Source organism: Erpetoichthys calabaricus, chromosome 4, assembly GCF_900747795.2.
Source record: "Erpetoichthys calabaricus chromosome 4, fErpCal1.3, whole genome shotgun sequence".
Classification (NCBI taxonomy): Eukaryota; Metazoa; Chordata; class Cladistia; order Polypteriformes; family Polypteridae; genus Erpetoichthys; species Erpetoichthys calabaricus.
Window position 1 is genome coordinate 190,354,728 of NC_041397.2, and position 14,819 is coordinate 190,369,546.

Consider the following 14,819-nt stretch of genomic DNA (forward strand, 5'->3'; position numbering starts at 1 on the left):
GCCACCCTGAAACATCCATATATGGAGCAGGCTTATCAACCTTATGAATATGCAGTCACAATGCTGCAAAACTTCACTGGCTGGTAGAGTAGCCTCCCACCTGATGCACTGAGACACCACCACCTGCATTTAAGAGCATCTGGCAGCACAACATTCTGGGGGGTCAGGGAAAGGTATAAAGCAGCAGCATCATGTAACTACATGATTGCAGTTACAATGAAAAATACAAGCCATATCAAACACTGAGGGATTACCTCACCCCCTACTCTTGGGTCCCAATCCAGGTGGTTTGTTGTGTGCTCATGCTCCCAACCTTACCAACAAGCAAGCTAGTTTTCTTTGTGACAACTGACATAGACACATGGAATAAATAACTAAGTAATGTGGTGGAGTGTAGGACTTTAGGGACCTTCAAATCTCAACTTGGTGTTGTTTTAGACAATGTAGGATGGACAGGCTTGTGAAGGTATTATGGCGTGTTGTTGACCTAATTTTTTTAATGTTCTAGCTCTGGAGAGTATGTGGAATTTCTAATGAGAGGGATGCTAATAGATGCAACTCCAGCAGGCCTTGATGCTTACTGACTTCTATGTGTCTGAATTCATATAGAAGTGAATCACAATGGGCTCACAGCAGAACTGTTAACTGATAAATTGTTATGCACTTTGAGAGATCAACAGTGTTGCAACATGAAGCCACTAGGTGTTTAGGTGCTTTCAGCGTAAGGTGCTTTCTCCCTGGTGACCCAGCAAGGGCATATCAAACTCCATCTTGTTCAAGTACCATGAATGCCCCATGGTTTATACCTTTTGATCCACAGACATCCCATGGCTATCTCTGCTGCCTCAGCAGTTGCCTTAATGGTCTTTTGTTGGATGCCTCTGTCTTTCGTCTCTTTGATTGTAAAAGTTCACTCTTTCACTTATTTTGTATCATGCATCAGTTGAACCTTGTGCTTGGCAACCTTAATACACTGAAGCAGAACCGGCAATCTCAGTGACCTAGTGAGGGATGTTTTTTATATGATGCAAGAAACACTTCTGCAAAACATGCAGAGACTCCTCTCCCAAAGCAACCAGCTACACATATTAAAATTCTTAAGCATGCATGCAATATATGGCATGAGATTTGTTGCTTAAATTTTACTGTCTCTTGTAGATTAGCTTATTTTTTAGGTTGAGCGCAAGAAAAAAAGTATACTTCTTGTACAATTATCCCAAATTGAGCACTAGATAGATAGATACTTTATTAATCCCAAGGGGAAATTCACATACTCCAGCAGCAGCATACTGATACAAAAACAATATTAAATTAAAGAGTAATAAAAATGCAGGTAAAAATATTCAATAACTTTGAATAATGTTAACTGTTTCCCAGACTCACCTATACAATCAATCCTCAATTTTCATGGGGGTACCTTTGATAGAAAACAGTATGAAAGTCAAAGACAAAAATGTCAGTACACTGAAACTTTGGGAAAGAGATCAGAGGTCTCATACACTGCAAAAGCAATGTGAAATTCTTATCCCACAGCTGTGGGGATATATAAATGAATAAGAGTAGCATTTTTTTATAAAAGCAACTTGCAGTACAATTACATATAAACCAGCAGATGGCTGTGGGGTGAGTTCAGTGACCTTATTGCCTTGGGGAGAGTGAGGGGGGGGGGGGGGGGGGAGCTGAAGTTGGTGGAGCATTTGGTGAGGGTACAGTAGCGCTTCTCCAGCCAGCAGAAGTGAAAACAGGGGATGAGCTGGATGGCTGTCATCAGAGATGATGGATTCAGCTCTCCTCAGACATCTGGTAGAGCAGATGGTGTGAAGCTATTGAATGTCAGCCCCGATAATTTTTGAAGCTGTACAAACAGTCCTTTGGAGGAGTTTGCGATACTGGCAATTCAGGTTACCAAACCACTCTATGATGCATCCAGTCAGGATACTTTCAATAGTGCAGCGGTAAAAGTTCACTAATATTTTGGTTCCCAAAACCACCAAAAACTGTAATCATTCACTAGAGATTGCTCAAAATACACTTTTCTACACAGAATTCTTTTTAACACATTATTTCTGATAACATGCTATTTTCATAACACAATAATGAAATATTTAATAAACCATAAAATGTAGTACACAAATTAAAATTAATAACATGCAAAACATTTTTCTTGCTAGTCATATACTAAAATTCTATGACCTTTTGTGTTAACATTTCAGAAAAAAAAAAAAAAAAAAAAAAACTTGCTACTGATGGAAGATGCCGAAACTGTCAAGGTCTCAAAGTCACTCCTGACACACTATCATTCACAGCTGGCATTTAAGATCTTGAAGGACCTACTGTCTTAAAATAATCTGTCAGCAATGACTTTTTAGAGTGTTGCTTGAAACCCTTAAGAGTCTTGGAGTATGGGAGCATACCAGATGCGAGTTGACATTTAACTTTGAGGCTGTAGTCAATGATGGGATCAGCAGCCTTGATGTCTCTGGCCAGCTGGTTGTGGCCAACAGTGGCTGACGACATTCCAGCACAAAGTTTATCTAACATCTTTATTTTCTGCCTGTGCCACATCATTCACTTTGCACACTTGGGCTTAGAGCCTTGCTCTAAATAATATGCTTTTGGGCATAATTGCAACATAAAACAATGAAAATATGCAACAAATGCTTGGTGAAATGCCTAGTAGGTTACTAGCGGCCCCCCAAACTGGGACGCATTACACCTCATTTTTTTTCTGTACTTCGCATAACCTTGAAGTCCGCAAATCTGCACGGCTGCCAACACGAAAGTAACAATGAGGTTACTAATAAAATGCGTGACTGCTTGAAGGCGCAAAAGTTAAACATATGAACACTGAGGATTGATTGTGTGTGTGTGTGTGTGTGTGTGTGTGTGTATAAATTATATAGTCAACTCCAGAAATATTTGCACCCCCTCAAAAAAGTGAATAAAAATATTAATATACATAATACATACAATGATTCTAAATCCCTCAGATGTTTGGGGAAATTGCTGACTATTTATTTAATAAAAACAATTCCTGCAAAAATTTTATTTCTTCAGAATAGTTTATCTTGTCAAAAATGTATGTGGCAAAATTATTGGCACCCTTGGAGAGTACCATAAATAAGACCAAATAAATTTGATTTGTTTCTTGATGTTGCTTTTAGTGTCTATGAACGTTTGGTGTCTAGAACTGTTGTCTGTGACCATTTCCTGTTTCACTGGGATATAAATATGAGGTAACACAAAGGTAAAATCATTTTGTCATCCATTATCATGGGTTAAACCAAAGATCTCTCAAGTCAAATGAGTTATTGAGCTGCATATCAGTATACACAATCAGGGCCATAATACAAAAGTTTGAAAAGCATGGATCTGTTGAAACTTTGCCCGGAAGGAGACACATCTGCATATTGAGGAGGATGCTAAGAGAGGCAAAGAGTAACCCAAAGATCACAATTACACAACTGCAAAGTTTAGTTGAATCTTGGGGATTCACTGCTTCAAAGTCAACTGTGAGACTATTTGGGGATGTTTTGCTGCCAGTGATCCAGGGTTTCTTTTTAAGGTCACTGGCATAATGAATTCCATGAAATACCAGAACATTTTAGCCAAAAATCTGGTTTCCTCTGCGTGAAAGCTGAAACTGAGCCATGGTTGGGAGTTCCAACAAGGCAATGATCCGAACCACACATCAAAGTCAACAAAGATTTGGTTGCAATGGCTCACTCAGTCTCTAGATTTGAACCCAACTGAAAATCTGTGGTCTCAATTGAAGAGTGCAGATCACAAGAGAAAACCCAAGAATCTACATGAGTTGGAAATGTTCTGGAATGAAGAGTGTTCCAAGATCCCTCCATACGTGTTCTCCAGCCTTTTAAAATTCTACAGAAAGAGACTGAATGTGTAGTTATACTAGCCAGGGGAGGCTCCATAACCTACCCAACTGCTTAAGCACAAAATTGCATGTGTGGTCCCTTTTGTATATTAATTTTTGCAATTTTTTAATAAAGGGTACCAGTATTCCTGGAGTTGACTGTATATAATATTTATGTAAACTTGCTACACTCCTTTGCTATTCTAGCCCCTTATTTGTTTTATTTCATTACTGTAAAATGTCATTGATGTGTTTCAAATAATGCATTAACAAACAGTGTAATTTGTTATATCTTTATAAATTCTTCAGGTTGTTAAACCATTTATTTAAATAAGGGATTAGATAAATATGTAAGAGTACTATCTAAAAACAGACTTTAACAAATGTTGTACACATTAAACTTAATGAAATATTGTAAAATAATTTATTCTAGAAGAATATATTCCAGATGAAAAGGCTTCCAAAGAGGACATGTCTGAAGAGTACAATGAGGAGGCTGAAGAAGATTCATTTATGTATGTACAAGTCCAAAAACATTTTTGTTATACTGTTGGTCATTGTCAGATTACTTCATAGTTATTTTGCTTATTTTATAGAAATGAAGAAAGATTGACTGGGCCAGATTTCAACTTTCAGAAGTGTGATGCTATACCACATTTTACAGCTGTACCTTATAAAGAACACACTTGCAGTAAAATATGCTTAATTCAAGTGATAGAATCTGATAATCACTTATTAGGGTTGAACCCTCTACAGATACCTCTAGTTTGCCACTTTCAACGAAGACATGCAAAAGCTGATTGGAGAAGAGGGGACTCGACTTCTTTGGATGTGCTCTACAGGACACCTTGTGGCAGAAACCTGCGTACCTTCAATGAGATTCACCAATACTTAATGGAAACAGAGTGTGATTATTTACCTTTGGATTATTTTTCTTTCAACACTTATGTCCAGATCTATCGACGGTTCCCTTTAAACAAACCTCTGGCTTTTGATGAAGATATTAGTAATGGAGAAGAACTTGTTTCGGTTCAACTGTTCAATGATTTAGACAATAAAATGCCACAAAGCTTTAAGTACATAAAAAATCGATGGCCACATGGTTGTTTCATAAATAGCCCAGAAGATATGTTTTTGGATTTCTGTGACTGTACAGATGATTGCAGTGACAAGTAAGCAAACCATTAATTTACTAAATTTATATCTTGTGATCAGTGATTTTGGTGCAAAGTAAATAAGCTGAATGTATAACTCTAGTGTATTTAACCATTTTTCTTAATTAGTGATCAGGTTGTTCCATTTTTGTGAAGTTTAGGAAGAAGTTTTAATAAGTTTTAAACATAAATTATTATTGCAAAAATAATTTTGAGTCAAATAATTAATAGAAGACTTTAAAGGCTACATTCACATATACAGTATTAGAAAATTACTTTAATGCTTAAAAAGCCCCCATAATAAAGTTGCATTGAAGATGCAGTTTGATATTGTGAATTTTTACTTCTTTTTAATGCTCACCACACTTAAGTTGACACATATTGAATTTTCTTCTACTTTACACAGTATTGTTAGGGGTTATAACCATGCTCGCTCCTTGGTTGCTTTAAAATGTGTATCAGTTCTAAAATTTAGACCTTATCAGTATACTTGATTTGGATAGGACTGGCGAGCGTTGTTAGGGTGAATGGCCTGTTCTTGTCTAGACTGTTCTAATGTACTGAAAATTCCATAGTTAAGGATTTTCATAAATAATTGTAAGGCCTTTTCTGAAATAATCTTAAGAGAGGCTACAGATGATATTAGCACTCATTGTTTATGCACTTGGACAGTTTATAGATCTTTTAAAAATGATTGATCCTTTTATGTAACCTCCACATTTTATTGCTATATTTAGAACAATAGTTCTCTATACCAAATACACAACCAACTCCACATAGACAAAGGCAAGTAAGTTAAGTCACTCTCTGTGTAGAGCATGAGTTAAACTTCACCTTTTTTGGTTGGACCTTATATCATTTGTACAGTGTGGAGTACCAAAGAATTCCTCACGGCGGTGATGTTTTGTCATCATTTTAACATTGTTAAAATGTAATGCTTTCTGACAGTTTGAAATCAAGACCTTGTTGTCATATTTTAAGTGTCATTTACTGGGCCTTGTACATTATGTGCCCATTTCAGTCTTATTTCTCTATTGTTTTGCACCGACACAGTTTGGTGTAATTCCAGATCATTATTGAAGTATTACATCTTTCACACTTAATTGTCCAGTTTTAGTTAAACCTGTAAAGACTGTTAAACTTTATTAAGTACCTGATCACATAAATAGTGTTTTAACCTGAGATCACTAGGCGTGGAGGTGCTTTAAACAGAATTTACTTACTTTCTCCCACGTGACCCAGCAAGAGAATTTCAAACTCCAGCTTGTGTACAAGTTGCACGCATGATCCATGGTTTAATCCTTACATCTTGGGGCCTTTTCTATGCTGCCTCAACAATTGACTTTATGGCTTTAGTGTGGGGTTCTGCTGTAATACCATGAAAACAATAGACTTTGCAGAGAGAATAACCATCCATGCATGTGGCACTTACTCACCAAGTCCTTGTATTTTGCCTTTTTCCTCTTTTTGATCTCCTACAGCCATTGTTCCCAGGGAATGTCAGCTCCAGAATGATCACCTGCTTTGATGTCTTAGATACACAATTAGATATCAGCACAATGTCAGGCCTGAAGGTGGTCCTTACACTGGTATAATGTGGGAACGTCAGCTACATTCCCAAAGTTGATCTTCAACTAACAGTTTTGTGCTGTCCCAAGAAGTTCTTACGGCTGTGGCTTCACCCCAAACACAGACGAAAAGCAATTGCCTGTTTTCCTAGGTGGTGGCGGTTCACGTGATTCATGGCAAAGACTGAAGCCAGTTTTTATAAACTATAACATTTTCTTCGGAAATCTGAATTGGCTTTGGCATTCACACATGCAAAAAAGACAATCTAAACTGTATGCATGCTAGAAGTGTAAATATCTTAGAACATGAATTGTTGAAACATTTCAAAATTTATCCTTAGTAATGTAAAAACCTACAACGATGAGCCTTGCACAATATAATTTACAGTTCATTCAGCATTTCAACATCACATTTTAATTGCACTTTAGCCTTTTTTATGTTTTGAAATATTCTGTGTACAGTCTAATATTCAGTGTCATTAATAACAAATATAGAGTTGAAACTGTGTGTCATTTATCTATTCTTGATTTACATCTGTAGAGGAAAGCCAAGCAACCTGAAGAAGGGCCCTGAGTTGCCTCGAAAGCTTGCATATTGTAATCTTTCTAGTTAGCCAATAAAAGGTGTCATTTTGCTTGTCTTTCCTCTACATTCATAATGGCTAACACGGTACAACACCCTAGTACTATTGATTTACATCTGAAACTGTGGGTCAGATTACACTCATAAAGGAGAGAATGATTGATTCAGAGTTTTAGGCCAGAGCATGTAATTAGATGTTATTCTTGTAGGGTGCGCAGGATCTATTGGACCTTCTTAACTAATAAATTGATAGATCTAATTTTGCTTTGCTTTATTGTAACTTTGACTAACTTGTTGTTACATATATAGGAATGAGTGTGCCTGCTTGCAATTGACCCTGAAAGCCAATGGAAAACGCAGATTACCACTGCCATTGTATAAATACAAGAGGCTACAAAAACCTGTTCCTTTAGGGTAAGTGTGCTGAATGGCATCACAAAAAGGCATAAATAATATTTTGTATTAGGAAAAAAATAATATGCTTCATAAAATAAAATAACAGACTGGGTAATATTTGATACTTGTACAGTGATTGCAAACAACATGTTATACAAAATTTATTCAGTATGCAGTCACTGGCAGGAATGTATCTAAAATATTCAAGCTCTTAAATATGAGATGAGCTGAAGCAGTGCTTATTAATGTGTTCTGCATTTTAAAGCACAGTATGTAATGTTGTCTCCAACTCATAATAGTTTGTCACATATCCACTTGTTGATTTATGCACATAAGCAATTTTTTTTTTAGGATCTACGAATGCAGCATCTATTGCAAATGCAACAAGAGAATGTGCCAGAACCGGGTTGCACAGCATGGTCTTCGAGTTCGACTCCAAGTTTTTAAAACCAAAGAGAGTACCTGGGGAGTGCGCTGCCTGGATGACATAGATGAAGGGACATTTGTATGCATATATGCAGGTGCTGTGAGTTTAATCTTGGATTAATTTCTGATAAACACCAGTAAAATGAAAATTGGTTCATAAACTAGGCCGGATTAGTAAATAATCTGAATTGCTGTCAAGAAAAGCAATGGATAGAATAAAAAACAAAATATGAATCCCAAGATGAAAATATACTATTATAACTTTAATTCAAGATCTGTATTTCCAAACCTTCTGAAGGCTTGCATCAGTATTTCTCTTGGGCATATCCTTCAACTTGCATGATGGCAACTAGATAATTGCTTGTTTGTATCTGTTGGCTTGTGTGTAGCCTCAGTGTTATAATCAGTGAAATTGTACCACTATTTAGTGTTCTTTTTTTATACATATTTTCCTATATATAGTGCAAGGGATGCAGGGTGGGTGTTTAAGATAATTAAGTGTCAATTGGAAGTGATGAAATTTGCAGCAATAATGATAATAATAAAAATTCTTTGCATTTATATAGCACTTTTCTCACTACTCAAAGTGCTCAGCAATTGCAGGTTAAGGGCCTTGCTCAAGGACCCAACAGAGCATCTTTGGGCACTTACAGGATACGAACCCGCAACCTTCCGATTGCCAGTGCAGATCCCTAGCCTCAGAGCCACCAGGATGGATGGTCAATAAGTAAATGCCAAACTGCACTGGAGTGCAATTGTGCCCTGAAAGACAGAATTGTGATAGGAAACACACCTATTAAGCCAGACAACTTTCCCAAAAACTGACAGCAGCATTGACAGTGTTTCAGTGCTACGTTCCACTGTGGTGCACATAACTTACTGCCTTCTTAGTAGGGGACGGGCCTCTACATAAAATATTGTGTATGCAATTATCTGTTGTGTAGTTTTAATTGTTGAAGCAAATGTTTGTGCTTCCTTGATTGTAGACTCAGGTTACAGGGAAAGCTTTCCACAAAACTTGCACTGGATAACTAATCTCTGTTTTGAAATCTAAATACAGACATGATAAGATGATTATTGAATTAGTTTTTGAAGAATAGTTTCCACTTAAGTATCTATCTATCTATCTATCTATCTTAGGTCCATTTCTTCTTTTCTGTCTCATTTTATGTTTTTCATAACCACCATCCTTAGTTTCTATTATAAAACAGCCAATATTTACTTTTTTCCAGGAAAAATTCTCCATGAGAGTACAGACAGTGAATCTGCAGCTGAGAACGATTTTGACAGTTCTATGGAAAAATTAGAAAATAAGACATGCTTGAAAAGAACAATAGAAGAAACAGTTTCAGATGATGACATTGAAGTGGTGGAAGAAAGGAAAAAGATCTGCAATATCGGTGAACCTGAGGATCTGACTGATTCTGCTGAACGTGAAAAAGAGTAAGTAGCAAAATGGATTGAATTTTTTTTTTTTTTTTTTTTGGATCATCACATTGTTGTACCATGATGCCTTGTAATTTTATTACAATTAAGTATTGTCAGATCCTGCTAAAATTTCCAAAAGGTAATCATTTAACATTTGGAAGATTTATTCCACTGTATTCTTTGTGCTTCCTGTTTGATTTTAACTACAGGTATAATAGAAATACCTGACATTTTTAAAAAGGCAGGATGATATATGAACTGCTGCTAATGATAATAATTTTCTAATAATGTTTTACAAAGTAGTGAGCATTGAAAATACTCACTGAAATTATTTAGAAAGAATGATATGCATATATGCACATAAGCTTTTGTTACCGTATGAAGCCAAAGTGTATACCTGTTAGGCTTAGCTGTGCCATGATTTTACTACTTCTCCTTTAGAAGAGGACCAGTAACATCCTTGTTCCTTTACCTCAACAGGATTAGTCACTTGTCTTTGCATTAAATTATTTACGTATGGTTGTGTGCTACAAATAGTTGTTTGTTTTTTCCTCTACATTCCCTTTATTGAGTGGGTAATCTTATTTAATTCCTTTCTTGGTGGCAGCTCTGTGCTTCGTGCATTAATATTCTGCAATAGCCAATAAATATATGATTACTTTAATACAAAATGCACCAATAAAATGAAGGATTGTACTCCCAAATGGTGTAATCCCTGTTTTTTGCTGAAATGGCTTGAGTTTGTTTAGCACATAGCTCCTTCTTCTGTCAGGTCACAAAATGATAAATAATGAAAAAGAGGACTTTTGGTAGGATTGGCTGAAAGTAGAGAAGTAGGTGGTGTCTTGGTGATAGTAAATATTCAACCTATGTGACAGTAAATTCTCAACCATGGAGGAAATCAATGCAAATCTGAATCTCCTGCTTACACTTATAACCTCCTTCTGTTTTTCCTTAACTTTAGCCCCCACAGGCATAGTCAAATGCCACCCGCTGCATGGATGGCCATTATGAATAATGTTGCACATATTCTCTGTGGCACACTGTTAATGAATACTTAGGTATATAAGACCCCAATAGCATTCTCTTAAGTAAATATTCCTTTATAATGCTTCACTGTGACAGATTTCTTGTCATTTGCCAACTCAGAAATTTTTCTTCTTTTTTTGTAGTTCTTGTGTGTGTTTGAGGGGGTTGTTGTTTCTTATCTATATATAAAATGCAAAGTTGACTCAATCCATCTAGGTCAGTAGGTATCTGATAAGAAATTACTTTTGGATATACAGGGTGTCCATAAAGTCCATGTGCAATTTAAAATAGTTGTAACTTTGTAAGTATAAGTGATGGAAAGAATCTGTAAAAAGGATTAGAAAGAAGAAACACTTTTTTTTATTATTGTTCTTGTTAATTTTCAACATGTCCACCATCATTACTAATACAAAAGGTAATACGATTCTGTAGTTCTCAGAAAACATTTTCAAGCTGATTTTCAGTAATACCAGCAATCACATCAGTTATCCTAGCTTGCAAGTCTTCTAAAGATCGAGGTTTGGTTGAGTAAACATTAGTTTTCGCATGTCCCCATAAAAAGAAATCCAATGGAGTCAAATCTGGCGAATGTGGAGGCCAAGAAAATGGTCCACCTCTTCCAATCCATCTGTTAGGGAATTTGTCATGTAGAAACTGTCTAACATGCAAAGCAAAGTGACAAGGAGCACCATCTTGTTGAACCACTGTATTCTCTATCAGTCCTAATTGTTCAAGTTGAGGAATAAAGTAATTTTGCAGCATTTCTAAATGGCTCTCACTATTAACAACACACCCTTCAAAAAAGAATGGCCCTATGACTTGATTTTTTCCCAAAGCACACCACATCTTAACTTTGGGTGAATCTCTTTCATGTTCAACAGACTCATGTGGATTTTCAGTTCTCCAAATATGGCAAAAATAAAACTCCTAAAGACAAAAAAAACAAGATACATCAAGCTTTCTAATCTTTTTTACAAATTCTTTCTATCACATATGCTTACAAAGTTACAACTATTTTAAATTCCTCACAGACTTTATGGACACCCTGTATATCAATATTTAGAGGTAGACTGGAAATTGAAGGTTGCATGTTTAAGTTACATAAACAGCACCCTTCGGTGTCCATAGTGGGAACTTGGGGGTCGAGGGTGGTCCCTCTTTGTTTCCAAACCTTGTGCCCCTTAACTTTAATATGTTGCCTGTCAGATTGACTGGCTCTGCCCCTAAAAGAAAAAAAAAAAACTAAATACCCCAAGCTCTCAAAAATGCCTTGATTGATTTAATTGAAATTTGGAAACGTTATGGAGACGAGATAATTAGCCAACATCTTTTTTTTTTTTTTTTTTATTTCCATCCATCCATTATTCACCCCGGTATATCCTAACTACAGGGTCACAGGGGTCTGCTGGAGCCAATCCCAGCCAACACAGGGCGCAAGGCAGGAAACAAACCCCGGGCAGAGCGCCAGCCCACCACAGGGCACACACACACACACACACACACCAAGCACACACTAGGGACAATTTAGGATCGCCAATCCACCTAACCTGCATGTCTTTGGACTATAGGGGGAAACTGGAGCACCTGGAGGAAACCCACGCAGACACGGGGAGAACATGCAAACTCCACGCAGGGAGGACCCGGGAAGCGAACCCGGGTCTCCTAATTGCGAGGCAGCAGCGCTACCACTGCGCCACCATGCCGCCCTTTTTTTTGTATTTGTCAATATTTAGTAATGTTATGCTAACTTACATAGTGCTGTGCTGAGAGTGTGTTTTATGCAAAAGGACACAGCAGACGTGATGGGCGATGCAAATAGCACCACTAACCAACAGGACGGATGGATGACTGAAGACAGGGCAGAGATCTGGACAGGAAAAAAGACGTGATCACACTGTAAAATGGAAAATGAAAGTTTGGAAAAGCTCAAGGAAGAAGCAAAGTTCCATGGTTAGCAGAGCTCTGTTTTAGGCTGTTGACTACCATCGTTCTTACATACTGTATGTACCGGCTCTCCTCTTTGTTATCCATTCCACTCCATTGACCCCCAGCCATAAGTTGTGGCGCCACACCACCAACCACTCAGCAGACTCTGTGCTGAAAATACAAAGCGAGAGACGTTGGTGTTAGATATTGGTGCATTTTTAGGAGTCTGATTCCAGACATCTTTTAAAAAGTGTGAATAAATCTTTTTTTTCTGTTTGCACCACCAAAATTAGGGAGTATAAGTAATGTTGATCCTAGCATCATCTAACACTTTCTTTGATGTTCAAGTACAAAAATGAAGAGAATCGTCCTAATTTGGAAATATTTTGTTTTCAGAAGTGTTCTTTTCTGACTATTAAACCACCGCAGGCAAATATTTATACATACATTTAAAATTCAATCACATAGCTCTGTATCAAGAGTGCACTAAATCGCCTGGGACACCTATTAAATTCTGATGACACCTTACCGCAGTATCTCTGAAAAGGATGTTTAATGATTAAATCCATCAATCCAGGGATGTGTCCATTCCAGCAAGCATTGGGCAGGAGGCAGAAACAATCCCTGGACAGGGCCTCAGCTCATCGCTAGGTGAATACAAGCACACACATACACTGGAGTCAATTTAGCGGGACCAATCCCCAAATCTGCATATCTTTGGAATGAAACCGGAGCACAGTGTGGAATATTCAAGCAGGGAATACCAGCGACGTGACTCCCTGCGAGACAGCAGTGCTACTGCTCCGCCAGCCATGATGTGGGCGTGTACGTCTTCTGAGCGTGAAGTATAAACGAGCCCTAACATTACGTCTTTGTCACACATGTCTATATACAGCAGGCTCTCGAAAATAAAACAAAACATGATGACTTCTGTGATCTGATTTAGCAAAAGACAAGGCTTTGATTAAAACTGTGTGCAGTGAAGATTTTAAAAAATGATCAACATTTAATGTACAAGAAGTCATCTCCTCCTGCAGCTATTCTGCTGATGTCACATTGCATTCACTTTAGTCCAAATGTCAAATAAAAATCAAAATGGATCAGACACAAGCAGCCATTTTAAGAAAACACAACTGATTTTGTGGTTGAGTAGAACTATGGCAACATGCTTGAATGTATATACATTCATTATATTGAATATATGCTGAAAACCAATGCTGCTTCTTTAAGTTAGTCTGCTTTTCATTACAATACTTTCCTCAAGAATGGGGTTGCCGCTGTTCAAGGACTGAATCTGGTCATTGTTGCATATAGCATTGTCACAATTGAAATACTGCTCATGCTTGTTATATATTGTTACATTTAATGATTTTATATGGCAGAACACTTGAACTAACAGGTTGTATTTACATTAGCTTCTTAATCTTACATTACTATCATATAAGATTTTTTCATGTACTTAAATTTTTACATACACGTGCAAAATTTGTTTTCTTAATACAGCAGAACCCCAATTTAACATTCTCCTATTAAAATTTTTCCCACATTTTACATTTTTGAATGGTAAGTGGTAGTGATGGCTTGTTTTTCAGAAGGAACATTAATTTTGGGAAAAAAAGAGGGACAATTGTGTTATAATTTAATTTATTATATAAATATTTGTACGTCGGTAATTTTTTGTATTTAATGTATTAAAAACAGTGACACACATATTTTAAGTGTGGTGTATCATTATTGTGACATGTAAAAAAGAAACATTATTAAGCACTAAATTCTTAATTGTTCAGCTCATTCAGCATTTAACAATTTCATATTAATTTTAGGTGGTTGCCTGCACAATGATGGTTGCACTATACTGTGTTTAAAGAGAACACAGGATATGTAGTTGGCAAGATAAGGTGCATTTTTCATTGTACGGTTAGTTGAAATTAATAATAGGCAATAATCATCAATTATTAATTCTGTCATTATTATACACAGCTATTAAAACGTTCAGTCCATTGCTTGCACCATGTAAATGTACAGTCTGTAAACCTCAATGCTGTACGTAATAAGTTAAAAGTTAACCACGATTCAGCATATATTGCTTTTGATCTAAACTCTTTCTAACAGTACAAGATGTGATTAAAACTACCATTTTTAAAAGATGTGCTTCAGGGTGAAATTATATTTATACCCCAAATTCCCATTATTTCTATAAACTACCTATTTCAGTTTAAAAGAATAGACTTTCCTGTAAAATCGTGCTGACCATCAATGAAAGCCAAGGTCAGCCACTAGGAAAAGCAGGAATCGATCTATGGCAGGAATATTTTAGTCATGGCAAATTGTATCTAGCATATTCTAGAGTAAGGAGCTTCTGTGAACTAATATTAGCCACTGGTAAAAAAAAAAAAAAAAAAAGTACTTAAGTTAGTTACATAGTACTTCTGATA

At 36.6% G+C, this 14,819-nt stretch overlaps 1 protein-coding gene across 2 annotated transcripts in view; it reads left to right on the forward strand.

The window, feature by feature from the left end:
• setdb2 (SET domain bifurcated histone lysine methyltransferase 2) overlaps positions 1 to 14,819 on the forward strand; it is a 41,154-nt gene that overhangs the window by 13,649 nt on the left and 12,686 nt on the right. For both annotated transcript variants that reach the window (XM_028800081.2, XM_028800083.2), the window contains exons 6-10: positions 4,308 to 4,389; positions 4,471 to 5,046; positions 7,489 to 7,593; positions 7,927 to 8,096; positions 9,234 to 9,444. In XM_028800081.2, coding sequence (XP_028655914.2) covers positions 4,308 to 4,389; positions 4,471 to 5,046; positions 7,489 to 7,593; positions 7,927 to 8,096; positions 9,234 to 9,444 — 1,144 coding nt within the window. The remainder of the gene's footprint in view (positions 1 to 4,307; positions 4,390 to 4,470; positions 5,047 to 7,488; positions 7,594 to 7,926; positions 8,097 to 9,233; positions 9,445 to 14,819) is intronic.